Below are 16,033 nucleotides of genomic sequence, written 5' to 3'. Positions count from 1 at the left end.
AATTAAAATAAAATCATCACAACAGAAACAGTTCCTCTTTATATGTAAACATGAAATATAAATATAATGTCATAATATGTATCTGCACGGGGAAAACTCAGTTATGAGTTAAAGTGCATTGTATACATATTAGGTGTCCTTGGCTCCTATGGTTCTATTTTGTTTTAAGCAGAATGTCAAATTATATGATTGAAAATCATATCTAAGGTTGAACTTTGTCCTGGGATTTTTTCATTCCCATAATGAACAAGCAGACTTCATTTTTCAAAGCCATGTTCTGCTCCCAGTGCTTTATGCCATTCACTTTCATCCGATTCCAAGATGTCATCTGCTTTGATAGACCTAAAGTTTTAAATTGATTTGTATAACTGATTTTAAACAGTGCAGCCCTAATTTTCCTGCAAAGGTGTGTGTTGTTCCTTGTGCATGTGCTTCTGGGGACACATCCAGAAAATAGTGAACATGCCCAGGGCCTTGTTTGCACATGCATGCTCATCCTTTGACTTCAGCTCTGAGTTGCCACCCTCCAAAATGAAACTCTTCTATATTTCTGGGAGAGGATGCTTTTCTCAATGGTGCCTACTCACACCTTTAGCTGCCTGCCACGGGACATGTGACCCAGTCGACCCTATCACGGTGTGAGTGTGCGTTAATTAGGGTTGCCACGTTTCCTCTCTGGCCCTGCTCCTCTGCTTTTAAGACCTGCCCTGGCACACAGCTCTGCAAACTCGTTCTCTGGCATTCTCTGTGTGTGTGTAAAAGTGTCACCTGCTCAACTTCTCTTTTGTAGGCCTGCTGCTTAAAAGCGCAGGAGCGGGGCTCATAAGAAAAAATTGGCAACCTTTGTTGGAAACGGGCCAGTCGTGTGCAGCTGCAGCTGGAGGAGCTGGTGGCCTCAGTGGCTGAGGCTGGTGAACCCTATAAAAATAAGCAAACAGGGAGCGCTCTGGCCCAGCGCAGCTGCCTTTTGCAGCTTCTCTAAAGCGGTAGACCCACCTCCTTCTCCCCCCCCCCCTCGCCACCCCTTTCCTCTCTCCCTCTGTCTTCTTCCTTGCCTGCCAAAAGCAGCTCGGAGTCGAGGCTGGCGTCCCCTCCACCCCAGCCCGTCCCCTCCCTCCCTTCTCCACTTTCTCCCCTCCCCTCGTCTCCTCTTTCCCCCACAAGGAAAGCACAGCCAAGCCCGTTCAGCCAATGTGATCCCCGGAAGGGTTTAGCTGGGGGTGGGGTGGGGAGGGGGCTTTCTGGGGTGGGGGGTGGAGAGAGAGAAGGAAAGTCAGTCTCTTTCCTCTTGCACTCTGTTTCCGAAGTAGAAGCTCAGAGTCTGGAGGTGAGTGTGGGTGCCGCAAAGCCCGAGAACTGGGGAAGAAATAATAATAATAATAATAACATTGCTGCCCCAACACACACCCCTTTCCCCACGATCCCAGATCTCTTTTCTTTTTCTTTGCAGAGAGGAGGCAATTCTGGCTGCACACGAGGACTGAGCCGGCCACCCTCCTCGTCTCAGGACCAAGCCGCCTGAAGGCAAGATGTCCCAGCTGTCTGTCAAGGAACATCTGGATGGGATTCTCTCTGACTTCGAAGGTAGGGCCAAGGGACCCAGGCGTCCGGACAAAGAAGTGTCACGCTCTCGCCCTCCCCATCCATATGGTTTCTGCTAAGAGGGGGCGGGTTACAGTTCCAGAAGGCAGGGGGCTGCCTCCCTTTCCTGGAAAATTTGCAAGAGAGAGAGAGATGCACCAAATGTTAAAGTGTGGGTGGTGGCAGATCTGGGTCTGTGAAATCCAGGAAACTGCTATAAACTTAGTGCTATTTCCAATCCTCTTCTCAGAGGAGGAAATTACCAAAGCAAACCTGCTGGAGTTTGGTGCTTAATTTATTTTTAAAAAGAAAAAAGTCAGGTGAAAGTTGACTGCACAGTCACACCCTGGGCTGTGTGTAACCATGATTTTGCAGGATGCCGTATTGGGTGTTGGAAACAGTTACCTGTGCATCTCCATATTCTAGAAGGTTTCTAGTCCTCATGCCTGCAAAGATATCATTGAAAGTGTGTGGATAGAATAATATTTCAAGTGGGTGGGTGGGTGCTTTGGAGCCCTTTATAGACTCTCCCCTCCCCTCTCCACCTGGTGCTTACAAAATCAGACTAAATTAAGCAAATCAGTATACATTACCCCAAGATGCAAATTGCATAAATTGTGTAGGATACAAGTTTCAGCTTTCTTGGTGTAGAATTTGGATACAGAGTTCATATGTTTTAAATGTAGAGTGCACGGTCTCCTGGTCAAAATCCAAAGCTGCCCTCTACTGAGCCAATATTCTCTACACTGACTGGCAGCAGCTCTCTAGCGTCTCCAGCAGAGGATGGGGCTTTCCCTGTGGGAACTATGTAAAAAAAAAAAAAAAAAGGTTATTTGGGTACTCCAGTCAGAGTTCAGATTTGCTCATGTAGCAAGCCAGTGAAACAGGGACAGAACCAGTGATAAACACCACAGACTCAAGATTGCAGTTGAAACGAATCAGTCAGTTTATTGATATGCGGTGCTTCATTCAAAGCATCTTATCTTCACATGGAAGATAATGACATTCTGAACTCTGAATCAGATAGAACCACATAATGCAATATAGAGTTGGGATTGCATGAGAATAGCATTATAGTAGCGCTAACAAAACAATCCATCAGACTGCTATCTGCTATCTGCTATCCTAACTGAAGATTTGGACCCCTGATGTTCTCTAGCCCATCCCACTGTGTCATAGAATTTCTACGTTCTGTAGTATATTCTCATTTCTGTGTTTTGCAACATACTTAGAGTTTTGGAATAAAGTTCATGGTTACCCAGCCAGCCAGCTGGGGGGTGGGGTGGGGGAATCACATGAAGAAGAACTGAACAGATTCCAAGCAGAGAGAGGCAGAGGCAGATTCCTCTGAACATATTTTATATTAATCAGGAAGAGGATCAGGAGGCTGGAATTTTCCATCATTTATGTCAATTCCAATGTGCATGTAGGTAAACCCTCTTTTAGAGACAGACCAAGGTTGAGGAACCTATTTCAGCTGAAGGTGACATTCCTTTCTGGACAACCTCCCCAGGGCTTCATACCAGTGGTGGGTGGGGCTAAAGGCAAAAGTAGGCGGAGCAATGGATGTTAATTTTTACGTTTGTGTTTGTGTCTAAGAAGTTGGCCGGTTGCTTGCTCTGAACGGGGTTGTACCTTCTCCTGAAGGAGCAGGCAGTCAGTCTGGGAATCGCTTCTGGACGCAGCCTTTGTCTTCTGAGACTATAGGGAGGGATGCTGGAGAATTTTGATGGAAATGGAAGCGAAAGCTGCCGGTATTTGCTTATTCATCCCATGACTGAAATGGAGATCAGACCAGTGAAAACGATTGGTAGTCTCTGTTCTTGTTGTCGATCTGCAACAGATACGTAATTATTGCATTGCGCTAGAATGAACAGTGTGGCATAAGAATGGAATTAATTACATAAAATTCTGCCACAGCAGACAGTAAGATGAGTAGTGCAGCTTTTGTTGGAAGCCAAGCTTCAGAGGAATGGAAGCAGCCTTTAAATGTGAAGTGAATTGAATTTCTTCCCTAGATCTGGTTGTGCTCACGTCCTACTTGTAGACTACTCATTGGGGTATCTGGTTGGCCACTGTGAGAACAGAGTGCTGGACTAGAGGGCCTTTGGCCTGATCTGGCAACCAGGTTCTTCTGGTGGTCTTCCTCCCATCTGCCCTTGTACCATCTCGCTCCCCTTCCCACAGCTTGACGTGGCCCAGCACCAGGTGTCTAGATTGAAAGCTTCTTGCAGGCAGGGACCTTGTCTTCCCATGCTAGCTAAAGCACCATGCACATACAGAGTGCCATAGGGATAAATGCATATAATACTTGGGAACACCATGTTGTATGGTTGGTGCATCTAGCTCAGTATCGTCTACACCGACCGACAGCAGTTCTCCAGGGTTTCAGAGTGGGTTCTTTTCTGGAGATGTTGGAGATTGAAGGTTGCATCCAACATTCCCTTGTGGACAACCTTCTGGAAGCCCACAGCAGGTAGGCCAGAAACAAAAGTGGGCGGGGCAAAGAATACAATAATAAATAATAATAAATTTTTATTTATACCCTGCCCTCCCCGGCCAGAGCCGGGCTCAAGGCGGCTAACACCAGTAAAATTACAATAAAAACATAATAGGGGGGAAAACAATTTAAAATACAGGTTAAAAATACAATTTAAAATGCAGCCTCATTTTAATAATAGCCCATAGATCAAAGCCATAAGGGGAGGGCAACATAAGGGTCAGACTGAGTCCAAATCAAAGGCCAGGTGGAACAGCTCTGTCTTGCAGGCCCTGCGGAAAGATGTCAAGTCCCTCAGGGCCCTGGTCTCTTGTGACAGAGCATTCCACCAAGTCGGGGCCACAACTGAAAAGGCCCTGGCCCTAGTTGAGACAACTCTTCCGTCTGTACAGTAAGCTACATTCAGCCATGCAAATGTCAAGAGGTTCCTCTATATGCACTTGCTTCTCTACCCAGGCAAGCGAGAGGCATTGTCCCAGCTAGCCACTCAAGGAAGGGGTGGACCATAAGCAGAGATGGGTGTGACCTGTGGGAGACTCCCAAGAACCGGATACAAATGGTTGAATCCATCCCCTGGGTCAGAGGTTCTACCCTCCCCACCTAAACTCAGTATAGATCCATTGGAATTAATTCACTGATAGCTAGCTATGCTCTACCTCCACTGTTGGAGGCAGTGCACCTCTGGGTACCAGTTGCTGGAATTCACAAGTGGGGAGACACTGTTCCTCTGCCCAGGTCCAGTTTGCAGGCTTCCCATTGGCCACTGAGATCAGGATGCTGGATCAGATGGGCCTGACACTTTTCAGCTCATTAGTTTCAGCAGGTCTACTCTTGAGTATGCCTTAGTTTGATTCAGCCATGAACTTTGAGTCTTCTGCTTGCAAAGCAGAGTCTCCACCATTGATCTATGGCCTCTCCCATAACTGGATGATGAAGATAATGATTATGATTCCCTAAATGATGATGATCCCCAGGGCTGTCTCATCCCTTGTCGTGATCTCAGCCGAGCCTTTGGCTTTGTCGAAAGCAGCAAAGTCAGGCTTAAACCTCTGCAAATATAGAGTGAGTGCGCGTTAATCAGAAGAAAATTTGACCTGGTGAGTGTGTGAAATATATGATGCCTCTGTGTACTTTAATGTGTTTGTATAAGGGATTTCAATATGCCAAGGGCCCTTTGGGTGTGTACTTTAAAGATGGAATTTGTGAAAAACTCCTGCAGTAGAATCCCACCCCCAACCACCTCCGTTTTCTTGCTTCCACCGTTCCTGAAAGAAATATATTCACCCCACCTCTCTGGCCCAGATGAAAATGAGCTCTGCCCAACTCAAATATCAGGGACCATCGCCCTCTGCCCATCTTGATCCATCAGATATTTGGGCACCTGTGTTGGAAACACCTGCATGAGTTGGGCGAAAGGACTTCTTCACACAGCACGTAGCTGGACTCTGGAATTCAATCCCACCAGGAGTGATGGCTACTCACTTGGATGGCTTCTAAGAGGATTAGATGAAGCTGTAGAGGCTAAGTCTATCAGGGGCTACTGGTCATGGTGGCTAAATGTTCTTTCTCCGCTTTCAGAGGCACTCTGAAATGCCATTTACTGGGAACCACAAGTGGAGAGACTTGTCCTTCAGGTCCTGCTTGCAGACTCCCCATAGGCATCACCATGAAAACAGGATGCTGGGTTTTATGCCCCATTGGCCTGATCCTGCTGGCTCTGAGATATAAAACCATGCTAGTCAGTGCAGGCAGAACCGAGGGAGGCAGATGAACAGTTGGACTCTGTGTAGAGACTTGGTGAATCAGCCCATTTTGGTTCCTTACCTTTTCCCAATCTTAAATTCAGTTTTCCACATTTCCACAGCAGTTTGAAATTTATTTATTTTTATAAAGTTCTAATGAAAATTAATCAGCACTTCATTGCGGACTTCTTCTAATACACCAATTTGTATATGCAGTTTTGACTAAGTTCTTATCTACAATTACTTCCCCCCCACTTTTTCCAGGCATGGTCCTCAAGTTATATCTCTGTGTGAGTGCACTTTTTTTCTCCGACGCTTTCCTTGCAAAAACCTGCTCTTTAGAGCTTAATCAGAACAAACAGCAATCTGCAGAAAAGCTGAATTTACATTTGCTCCGATTCAGCTTTACTGGGCAGGTTTTTGTGGGGAAAGCTCGGTTGTGGGGGACGACCCCACTGAAACACAAAGCATTAAACCTCTGCCTGAAAAGAGTGTGGAAAAGAGTATGGATAAGCCCAAATACCTGCAAAGCAATTTCCCCTAATATAATTCATTTTTGTATGTTAGTTTCAGAACTAAGTGCATGTTCTGTGCACATTTTACTTTAGCATATGCATATTTGTATACATTGCTGGAGAGGTGCATTGCAAAATTTGGAGGAATGTGAATTTCAAAAGATAGCTGAGTTTAGGTTTCGTGTCTTATTTTGGAAAGTGCAAATTAGGTACGTTCTCCTTTATAAATGAGCGGAATCAAATTTCTCCCCCATCCCTAACTTAGTGCAAGGCATTTTCTAGATGTGATAATTAAGTAGAACCTCCTCATTTCAAGGCAGTATATCTTTGAGTTCCCGAAACCGAGTAGACCGCCTACCTTCATGCTGTGCCTGTTTGATCTCTGGAATCATCTGGTTGTCTACTTTGGGAGACAAGATATGTGTGACTAGATGGACTTTAGGTCTCCGTGAAGCAGGAACAAGTGTAGCCTAGAGAGAGTTCTGAGGGCCAGATAGGAAGGTCTAGAGGGTTGTATTCAGCTCCCAGGACTGAACTTCCCTACCCTGATATAGCTATGAATGGGATGGAATGGAACCTCAAGAGCCAGCATGGTGTAGTGGTTTGATTGTCAGACTAGGACCTGGGAGACCAGGGTTCAAATCCTCACTTCGCCATGAAATTCACTGGGTAACCTTGGGCCTCTCAGCCTAACCTACCTCGCAGAGTTGTTGTGGGAGTTAAACTGGGAGAGGGAGAGCCATATATACGGCCTATAGCTCCTTGGGGGAAATAAATACTGCTCGGCACAATAATAATAAATAATAATAAAATTTTATTTATATCCCGCCCTCCCCAGCCGAAGCCGGGCTCAGAGCGGCTAACAACAATAAAAGTAACACAACAATTAGACTAGGGCTGCACATACACCATACATTTAAAGCACACCCCAAAAAAACCCCATAATCCTGGGAACTATAGTTTAAGGCTGCTGGGAATTGTAGCTCCGCAAGCAATAAAACTACCATTTCTAGCATTACTGCATGCTTGCTTTAGATGGCTGGTGTGTACACAACCCAAATGACTCCCAAGATCCCTTCCAACCACATAATTCTACGAAAACCCTTGCACAGAGCAGAGGATTCTGGTCTGGGTTATTGGCAGTGAGCAACCACTCTGTGTTTGGCAGGCAGCCACTCTGGAGAGCAGCTGTTTGCACACACTGGGTTGAAACGCAGGTAATTAACCCAGCCCCACCATAGCATTAAGATACCGAATTATCCTGAAGAGTCTCCACAGTGTGTGTTGGGAGGAGGGGGAGACCGGCTTGTGTGTGCTCACAGAGAGCCTACAATAACCAGCTTGTCTCTGTTAAGACAGGAAGGGGGGCGAGAGGGAAGGAGTGGGTTAGGGAGAGAGAAGGCAGAAAAGCAAAAGAACAAGCGGCTTCCAATTACCAGCTGTTGCTGTCGCAGTGTCTCCACTTCAGCATTTCACAGATTGTAATTAAGGAAAGTTTTGGAGCGGAGAGAGCAGAGGCTTGCAGGCAGGGCTTCTGCGGTGCTTAGATTACAAGAATTGTTCAGGACATGGCAAAGCACAGAACAGCAAGCCCTCTTTGAGAGGGGATCCGTGGGTTAGGATGATGGGGGCAGACTCATGGGGAGCATGGCTAGACAAAATGGTTGGGAGGGAACTCCTGAGGTTTTCACACAGGAGTCCAAGTATCAAAAATTGTGGAAATAAACAGGAGGCAAAAAAGGATCTGGGGAGGCGTGCAAGTCTACCAGTGGGTATCAGCTATGACCATTATCTTGTGCTCAGGTCCTTTCTGTGGACTTCCCAGAAAAGGCATCTTCTTGGCCACTGTGAGAACTGGACTAGATGGGCTCTTCTTATGATCTTACATGCGCCCACAAAGTCCAAAAAGTCCAGTCTTGTCGCCTTTATTTTCTGGCCCTGCTCCTGTGCAGGCAGGTGCTCCAAAAGGTAGCCGTTTTTCCTGACATTGAGCAAACGATGGGCAAACCAACCCCAAAGATCAGAGGAATGGAGGAACTCAACCCCCCTCTTCCCACAAACACATTTTAAAAGGCTGTGGAATATTAATCAGCCCAAAGGCCTGGGTTAAGAGGAAGTATGGATAAGCCCATAGCCATGGCCACCAACTTGGATGGCTTTAAGAGAGTGGCGAGACAAATTCACGGAGAATAAGGCTGTCCATGGCTACTAGTCACCATGGCTACACCCTATGTCCAAGATCAGAGGCGGCATGCCTCTAAATATCAGCTGCTGCTGAACAACCGGAAAAGTGGACTGTTCTGCTCATGCCCTGCCTGCTGTCTTTCCTTGAAGCTTCCTCCATTGCCAGAGGTCATTTGCCTCTGAATACCAGTTGTTGGGAATCACAAGTGGAGAGAGGCTTCCCTTTGGAGCTCCTGACTGGCCGCTGTGAGAACAGGATGTTGGACTAGGTGGCTCTAGTAGAGCTCTTCTTGTATTAATCTTTGGTTTTCACTGTGTCCACATGAAAGACAAAAGAGGACAGGCTGTGCCCAAAAGGCTCTGATCTAATCTGGGATCTGCTGGAGGAAACAGCTGACTGCCATTTCCCCCAAACACAGGGCTCCATGGAAGAGTATGGGAAGAGAGGAAGCAGCCTTACATTGAGTCAGAACATTGGTTCATCTAGTTCAGTATCCTCTACACTGATTGGTAGTGGATGGTTTCAGACAGGAATCTCTCCCAGCCCAACCTGGAAGTGCTGGGGGTTGCATCTGGGACCTTCTGCATGGGAGGCTGTTGCTCTGCCTGAGTCTTGTGGCCCCACACTGCAGGGGTTTGTGTGGTGGTATAGAAAGGTGTTTTCTCAGCCTTCCCCTTCCACAAATGTGCGATATGGTATCAGAAGTACCACTCTTAGATAGCTTCTGGCTATGAGTTAGTGGAGTGTAAAGTGCTTTAAATGGAGCCACCTTTCTCTCCCCTAATTTTTTTTTAATGCAAAATTTTAGTCTTTGGCTGTAAAGGTGTGTTTGAAAGTATGTGAGTTTTTACTAAGCATTGCCCACACACTTTGAGAAGGCTAGAAGCCACAGCCCTGAGGACTAAAAAACCTTTCTTCTCAAGAAGCTGAGTTCTGCACCCACTGCATTCTTATTCTGCATTTTCCTCTGCTCCTGGAGAACTGTGAACACACTTTGCCATGAGTTTCAAGGAGCGTGTATGTGGGCGATCCTGTTGAGCTGATGAACAGACTTCCTTTCCCCCTGGCTGCTGTGGATCACGGCAACCATGTGGGGGCAGGAAAAGGAGACGGGTTGGGGGAAGCCATCCCATCTAGAAATCCTTTGCTCACCAAGCGTGAGCAACTGTATGCAATACTGTTATTGCTTCCAAAGGAATGCACCCACACCTATAATTACTGGCATTAACCTTTCAGCCATCAGTCCTCTCCATTGCTAGGGAAGCCACATTCCAGAGATTGGGTTGCATTCACTGGGTCAGGCCAGAACGCGTACAAAACAACAACAACAATAACAACAACAGCAGCAGCAACAAATCTCACTTCTGGATGGGTTGCAGAGAAGGTAGAGGAATAGCTGCTGTTAAATGCGCAATTTCTCAGGGCCAGATTACTGCTACTGCTACTGATAATAATAATAATTTATTATAATAATAATAATAATAATTTATTATTTATACCCCATCCATCTGGCTGGGCTTTTTTTGCCCTACCTGTATCAGCTCCAGAAACAGCCTCTGTCGCCACACAAGCAGCAGCAGTAGTCATCAATGTAGGGACAGACCAACCATTACTTTTCTGCACCCCAGTTCTCTTCCTGAAGATGGTCGGGAAGGATTGCATGGAGAGAAAGAGAGAAAAGCAGCTGTGTTGTTTGTCCGTGGGTGGTGGTGGTTTGAGAGCACAGTGGCAGAAACATCTGGCCTCTGACAGTGGAGCAGCAGTGGCTGGTGACCATTGGGAATACTAGGGCAGAAGGCAGAGAGTTCAAGAGGAGGGAAAGCCAGAGCCAATAACCAGCAGAAGCAGCCCCTGACTGGTTGCAAGCAAAAAGGCAGGGAGGTGGGAAGAGGCTAAAGCTGATGGGGTGCTGGCCCCATTTGCCCTCATGGACTAACCTCCAATGCAGTGGAGGTGCAAAACGACACTTGAAGAAGGTGCAAAGCAGGGCTGGTGAGCGATGTGACCTGGATAAATTGGACGCCGAGTGGGAATAATCCCAGTAGCATTCAGCTCCTGGATCTGAGGTTCCCGTTGGAGTATGTCACAAATAAATAAAACAGGAACACTCCTGTAACACCCTGAATACCCACATCTCAGCTCTTGGCCTGCTTTGCTTCCCTCTGCTTTTCTTCACTGACTCACAGCCATATTCATTTAACTCTGCAGTTAGGAACATAGAACGGAGCCTTTATATTGAGTGAGATCACTGGTCCATCTAGTTCATTATTGCTTGCGCTGACTGGTAGCAGCTCTCTGGGGATTCAGACCGGAATCTCTCCAAGCCCAACTTGGATAGGCCAGGGATTGGACCTGGGTCCTTACGCATGCCAAACAGATGCTCTGTCCCTGAGCCTTGGCTCTTCCCCACCCTGCAATGGAGCCGGGCGGTTGCAGGGTTTAGAAAGGCTGATTTGGTTGGCACCCAGTCCTGAGAGGTGGCTGGATTGACACGCACGCTGCGTGAGTGTCCGGCACGAGAGCTTGAGGAGCCCCCTGGCCCTCCAAGTCGGCCTTTTGATTCTGTGTTGACAATGACAAAGTGTTTTGTGCCACCCCCTCTGCCTAGTTCAGGGGTCAGCGCAGAGTCGCCAGGGGTTCAACCTCTGAGGGCAGCGCAGGGCAAAGTGCAGAAATGGATTCCTCTCCTTGCCCCGAGGGAGGTAGTAAATGTTATAGCTTGTGATGGACACTCCAGCCAAGCAGGTAGAGTCAAAGGCGGCTAGAGGAGAGGAACAAAAAGAAAGAAATGGTTTTCTTGACATTCCTACAGGAGAAGGCTTGTAACGCAATGGTAAGAGCATCTGCTTTGGATGCAGAAGGTCCCAGGTTCAATCCCCGGCATCTCCAGGTAGGGCCAGGAGAGACTCCCTACCTGAGACCCTGGGGAGCTGCTGCCAGTCAGTATAGACAATATTGGGGTAGATGCACCATTGGTGTTATTCAGTATACTAGAGGGCTGCAGCTGAGTGGTAGGACACCTGCTTTGCATGCAGAAGGTCTCTGGTGTTCCTATGCTGCTAGGCAAGTAGGAATCTCCTCCAGACCACCAGACACACAGGGTTGTTTCCAATGTTAGTCCTACTCAGAGTAGGCCCATTAAACTTAGTGGTCATTGTTAATTTAGATTCACTGGGTCTAGTCTTGAGTAGAAGTTAGAGAGGAGAAAGGAGCTTTTTTTCAAAAAAAAATCTATTACAAATCACTAACATAAACTTGCTTCAGACGTTCGTTGTTGTCTTTGAGATTTATCTGGGTTCTTGTGGCCTTTCTTATTTTTTGCAAAGCCAAGGCTACAATTCTACACATGCTGGCCTGGGAGCAAGACTAATTCAGCTCATAGATATGGACAATATTTCTTGCTTGGGGTTGGGTTGTTGTGGTGGGGGATTGTGGAAGGTGGAGGAAATCAATGGGTGGTGCAAATAAATTGGAATAGTCAAACATCAGCTTGGGACATTTTAGCTTAGAGAAAAAGCAAGTTAAGAGGAGACACGGTAGAAATTTATGAAATGTACACATGGCATGGAGAAGAGTTTTGCTCCCTCTCCGATAAGCCTGGATCTTGTGGCGATCCATCGGGACAGATAAAAGAAAAACTTTCATCGTGCAATGTATAATTAATCTATGGAACTCTCTGCCACAGGAGGCAGTGGTGGTCACCAACTTGGATGGCTTTAAAAGAGGGTTAGCCAAATTCATGGAGGAGAGGGCTTATCGAAGGCAGAAATGCTTCTGAATGCCAGTTGCAGGAAGCCTCAGGAGGGTTGGGTGCTTTTGTGCTCAGATCCTGCTTGCTTGTGGCCCACAGGCATCTGAGAACAGGATGCTGGACTAGATAGGCCAGCATGCTCTTAAGTTTGCTTTGCCTTCCTGCCTAAGCAAAGCTCCTTCCTTCCTCACCAGGTGGCTGTTTCCTAGATGAGACCTGGCAGCACACATTCCAGGCCCAGCCAGTATTCATTTAGCAGCGCCTTGGGCTTGTTGGAGCAAGCTCTCATGCCTGCTTGACTCCAGTATAGGAAACCCCTCTTGTGCCCTTCCTTCCAGGTGGAACCTCACCTTCTCTTTGATTAGCTTGGAAGATCCACTTTCACCTCCAAAAGCCACAGGGCTGGCGAGGAAGTAGATCAGCTGCAGAGAGACCTGCATGTACCTCTGTGAGCCTGTCAGGCCAGAGATCCCTCCAGCATATAATTGATCCCATGTGGCTGATGAATTGGGGCAGAGGGGATTCTCTAGGACAGAGATTGCTCCAGAGCTGGGAGTGTGTTGGGAATGAGGAGTATCTGTCCTATCAAGCCAGAAAGTGGGGGAGAGTACAGTGGTACCTCAGGTTAAGAACTTAATTCGTTCTGGAGGTCCGTTCTTAACCTGGAACTGTTCTTAACCTGAGGTACCACTTTAGCTAATGGGGCCTCCCGCTGCCCCCGCGCAATTTCTGTTCTCATCCTGAGGTAAAGTTCTTAACCTGAGGTAATATTTCTGGGTTAGCGGAGTCTGTATCCTGAAGCGTCTGTAACTCGAGGTACCACTGTAGGTTTCAAGAAGGACTGTGGGGCCTGCCAGCTGCTGTTTCCAGCTTCTGCCATCAGTGCTGGTTCTGACTTCTAAAAAATCTATCGCAGAAAAGTCCAGTGGTGAGTGCTTGCCATTCCTTTAGCACAATTTATTTTATAAAATTTATACACTGCTTGAATGTAAAACAGGGAAAAAAACTCAAAAGAGTTGCAGTGTTAAAACCACCTCAGTCCATGAAGCTCACTGGATACCCAATAAACTGTAGTGTATACACAGCCTAACGTCTCTCTGAAATGTTCTTAACCAACCCTGCTGCCTTGGGGAATCCTTCTGTTCCTACTGCTGAATGGGACCAATACAGCTGCCCCCCAAGTCCGGCCCTGATGGTGCCACTGCCTTCCACAGCCTAGGAGGCTAGGAGGAAATACATTGCTGGCTTTATTGAAGTTTAGCTGCATTTTTTCCAGTCCATTGTTTGTTTAGGGTATGCGGTCCTGTCTCTCCTGCCTCCAGCAGGCAGTGGCGTTCCCATCCCCACCAGGGAGAATTCAAACAGCCTGGCAAAAAAGGCAGCATCACATTTCAGAAGCTGTCAGCGGCGCTGACGGATGGCTGGAGTCCCCTTGGGCTAGGATGCTGGCATCGCCGGACACCAGCTGGCGCTTCAAACACTGCGCCCGGGAAGCCCTGGCGCTTTGAGTGTGTAGCCCTCTCCATCCCTGAGGCTCTGGGTGGCTTGTAATTGGAAAGTGCATACCAAGAGGGCAGCAAATGGGGCTCTTTAGCTTAGAGAAAAGGGCAGGGAGAGGCGACATGATGGAAGATTATAGGATTATGCCTGGCATGGAGGAAGCAGGCAGAGTAAAGTTCTTCTCCCTCTCTCACAGCACTAGAACTCATGGGCATCCAATGAAGAGTATGTTGGAAGATTCAGGCCAGACAAAGGAAAAGCCCTTCTTCCTGCAGCGCAGAGTTAGCCTTTGGAACTCCCTCCCACAGGACACAGGGATGGCCACCAACTTGGATGGCTTTAGAAGAGGATTAGACAAATTCATGGAGGAGAAGGCTCTCAATGGCTGCCAGATATGATTGTGATGCTTTGCCTCTGCAGTCAGAGACAGAAATGCTTTTGCATCCCAGCAGGAGGGGAGAGGGCTCTTGTGCCTGAGGGTTTCCTACAGGCATCTGCTTGGCCACAGTGAGAACTGCATGCTGGACTAGATCATAGCTGTCAACTTACAGATTTGAAAATAAGGGACCAGCAGCCTCAAAAATAAGGGATCAGCAGCCAAAATAAGGGATTTTCCGGGCACATGTATGTTCAACTTCTGAGCCCCTCCGAACCAAAGGCAGAAAGCCCAGCCATCAGCCAAACGAAGCCTCATCAGTAAGGGACAGCAGCGGGACATGGCGCTGGGATAAGGAACTGTCCCGCCAAATAAGGGACGCTTGACAGCTATGGACTAGATGGACCACTGGCCTGATCCAGCAGGTTCTTCTTACGTAGTACATACGCAGCCAATTTTTATTTTATTTTTTACACACACAAAAATGCATATTCCCCCTCCATCTGCCAGAGGTTCCCCATCCCTGGTGAAAAAGATAGGAACCTAGACCTTAGCCATCCCAAAAGCCACATGCATTTTTGGCCTCTCCTCTTGCAAACTGCGAACTCTCGTTTGCCCCGGTTGCCCTGGTTAAACTGGGGCAGCCACCAAAGGAGCGAGGAGGGAAACAGTTCAGGGAGCCAGATCTGATTACTCGGGGATGCCTCAGGCAGGATCCTTTACATGCTGCGGCTGGAGGTGAATAAAGCGGTTACTGTGTTGTTGCTCCCCCTGCCCCCGGGAGGCATTTTTAAGCAGATGACACAGATACCGTATCGCAGGGGAGATAAAACACAGAAACAATTAGATGCAGGAGATTAGAGGCCTCAGGAGTAGATCCAAGAGTCGACTCTGGTTTCCCCTTTGGGAGATGCTAACAAAACCGTCTGTTTGAAGGAGGCAGCCAATAGGGGAGCCTGCCTGCCTCTTGCCAGCTCTCCCTTCCTCCCTCTAGTTCGCTGAGAGAGCACCTGCTTGCAGAGGGTCCCAGAATCAATTCCCAGCATCTCCAGGTAGGGCTGGGAATCTTCCCTCTCCGAAACCCCGGGGAGCCACTGCCAGTCAGTGTGGAAAATAATGAGCTAGATGGATTGCTGGTCTGTCTCAGTATAAGGCAGCTTCTGAATTAATATAGCCCTTGATCCAGAACCATGAAGACTAGATTCTTACTTTACTTTGAGCAAAGGCTCAAAGTGCTGGAGTATTTGCTTTGCATGCAGAAGATCCCAGGTACAATCTCCAGCCACTCTGGATAGAGCGGGGAGAGATTTCCAGCCTTGAAACCCTGGAGAGCTGCTGCCAGTCAGTGTAGACAATACTGAGCTAGATGGACCAATGGCATGATTCAGTGCAATGCTGCTCCCCTACATTCACACAGAGATAAAAGATGGGGGATATCCAGTTAAGGTCACACTCACAGCACACATTTAAAACTCTCTTATAATCCTTGAATAGTCATGACTTCCCCAAAAGAATATTGCTAAGGGTCCTGGGAACTGTAGTTCCATGAGGGGTCTCATAACAACTCTCATCAACTCTTAACAAACTACAGTTCACAGGGTTCTTTGGGGGAGCTATGGCTGTTCAAGAGCTGCAGCCAGATGACAGCTTTTCTTTTCCTTGCCAGTGACTCAAATGCTCTTTAGAAGAGGGATCTACTGCTCCAGGTGTGAATGTGGGATGTTTTCTGGCCTCTTAAGTTTCTGCAGGAGTCCAAAAGCCTGCAAGACCTCAATAATAATAATAATAATAATAATTTATTATTTATACCCCGCCCATCTGGCTGGGTTCCCCCAGCCACTCTGGGCAGCTTCCAACAAAACACTAAAATACAATAACCTATT

General features: G+C 47.4%; 1 protein-coding gene across 1 annotated transcript in view; it reads left to right on the top strand.

Annotated features, from left to right (window-relative positions):
• The first annotated feature begins 1,240 nt into the window (after nucleotides 1-1,240).
• SEPTIN12 (septin 12) overlaps nucleotides 1,241-16,033 on the top strand; it is a 72,530-nt gene continuing 57,737 nt past the window's right edge. Inside the window, exons 1-2 of the mRNA XM_080981957.1 lie at nucleotides 1,241-1,327; nucleotides 1,451-1,584. Of these exons, the coding sequence (XP_080838083.1) occupies nucleotides 1,530-1,584 (55 nt within the window). The 5' untranslated portion in view covers nucleotides 1,241-1,327; nucleotides 1,451-1,529. The remainder of the gene's footprint in view (nucleotides 1,328-1,450; nucleotides 1,585-16,033) is intronic.

The sequence above is a fragment of the Podarcis pityusensis genome (assembly GCF_964106645.2).
Source record: "Podarcis pityusensis genome assembly, chromosome: 14".
NCBI classification, from domain to species: domain Eukaryota; kingdom Metazoa; phylum Chordata; class Lepidosauria; order Squamata; family Lacertidae; genus Podarcis; species Podarcis pityusensis.
The sequence above is the reverse complement of the archived record's forward strand: the minus strand, read 5'-3'. Positions and strand labels throughout refer to the sequence as shown.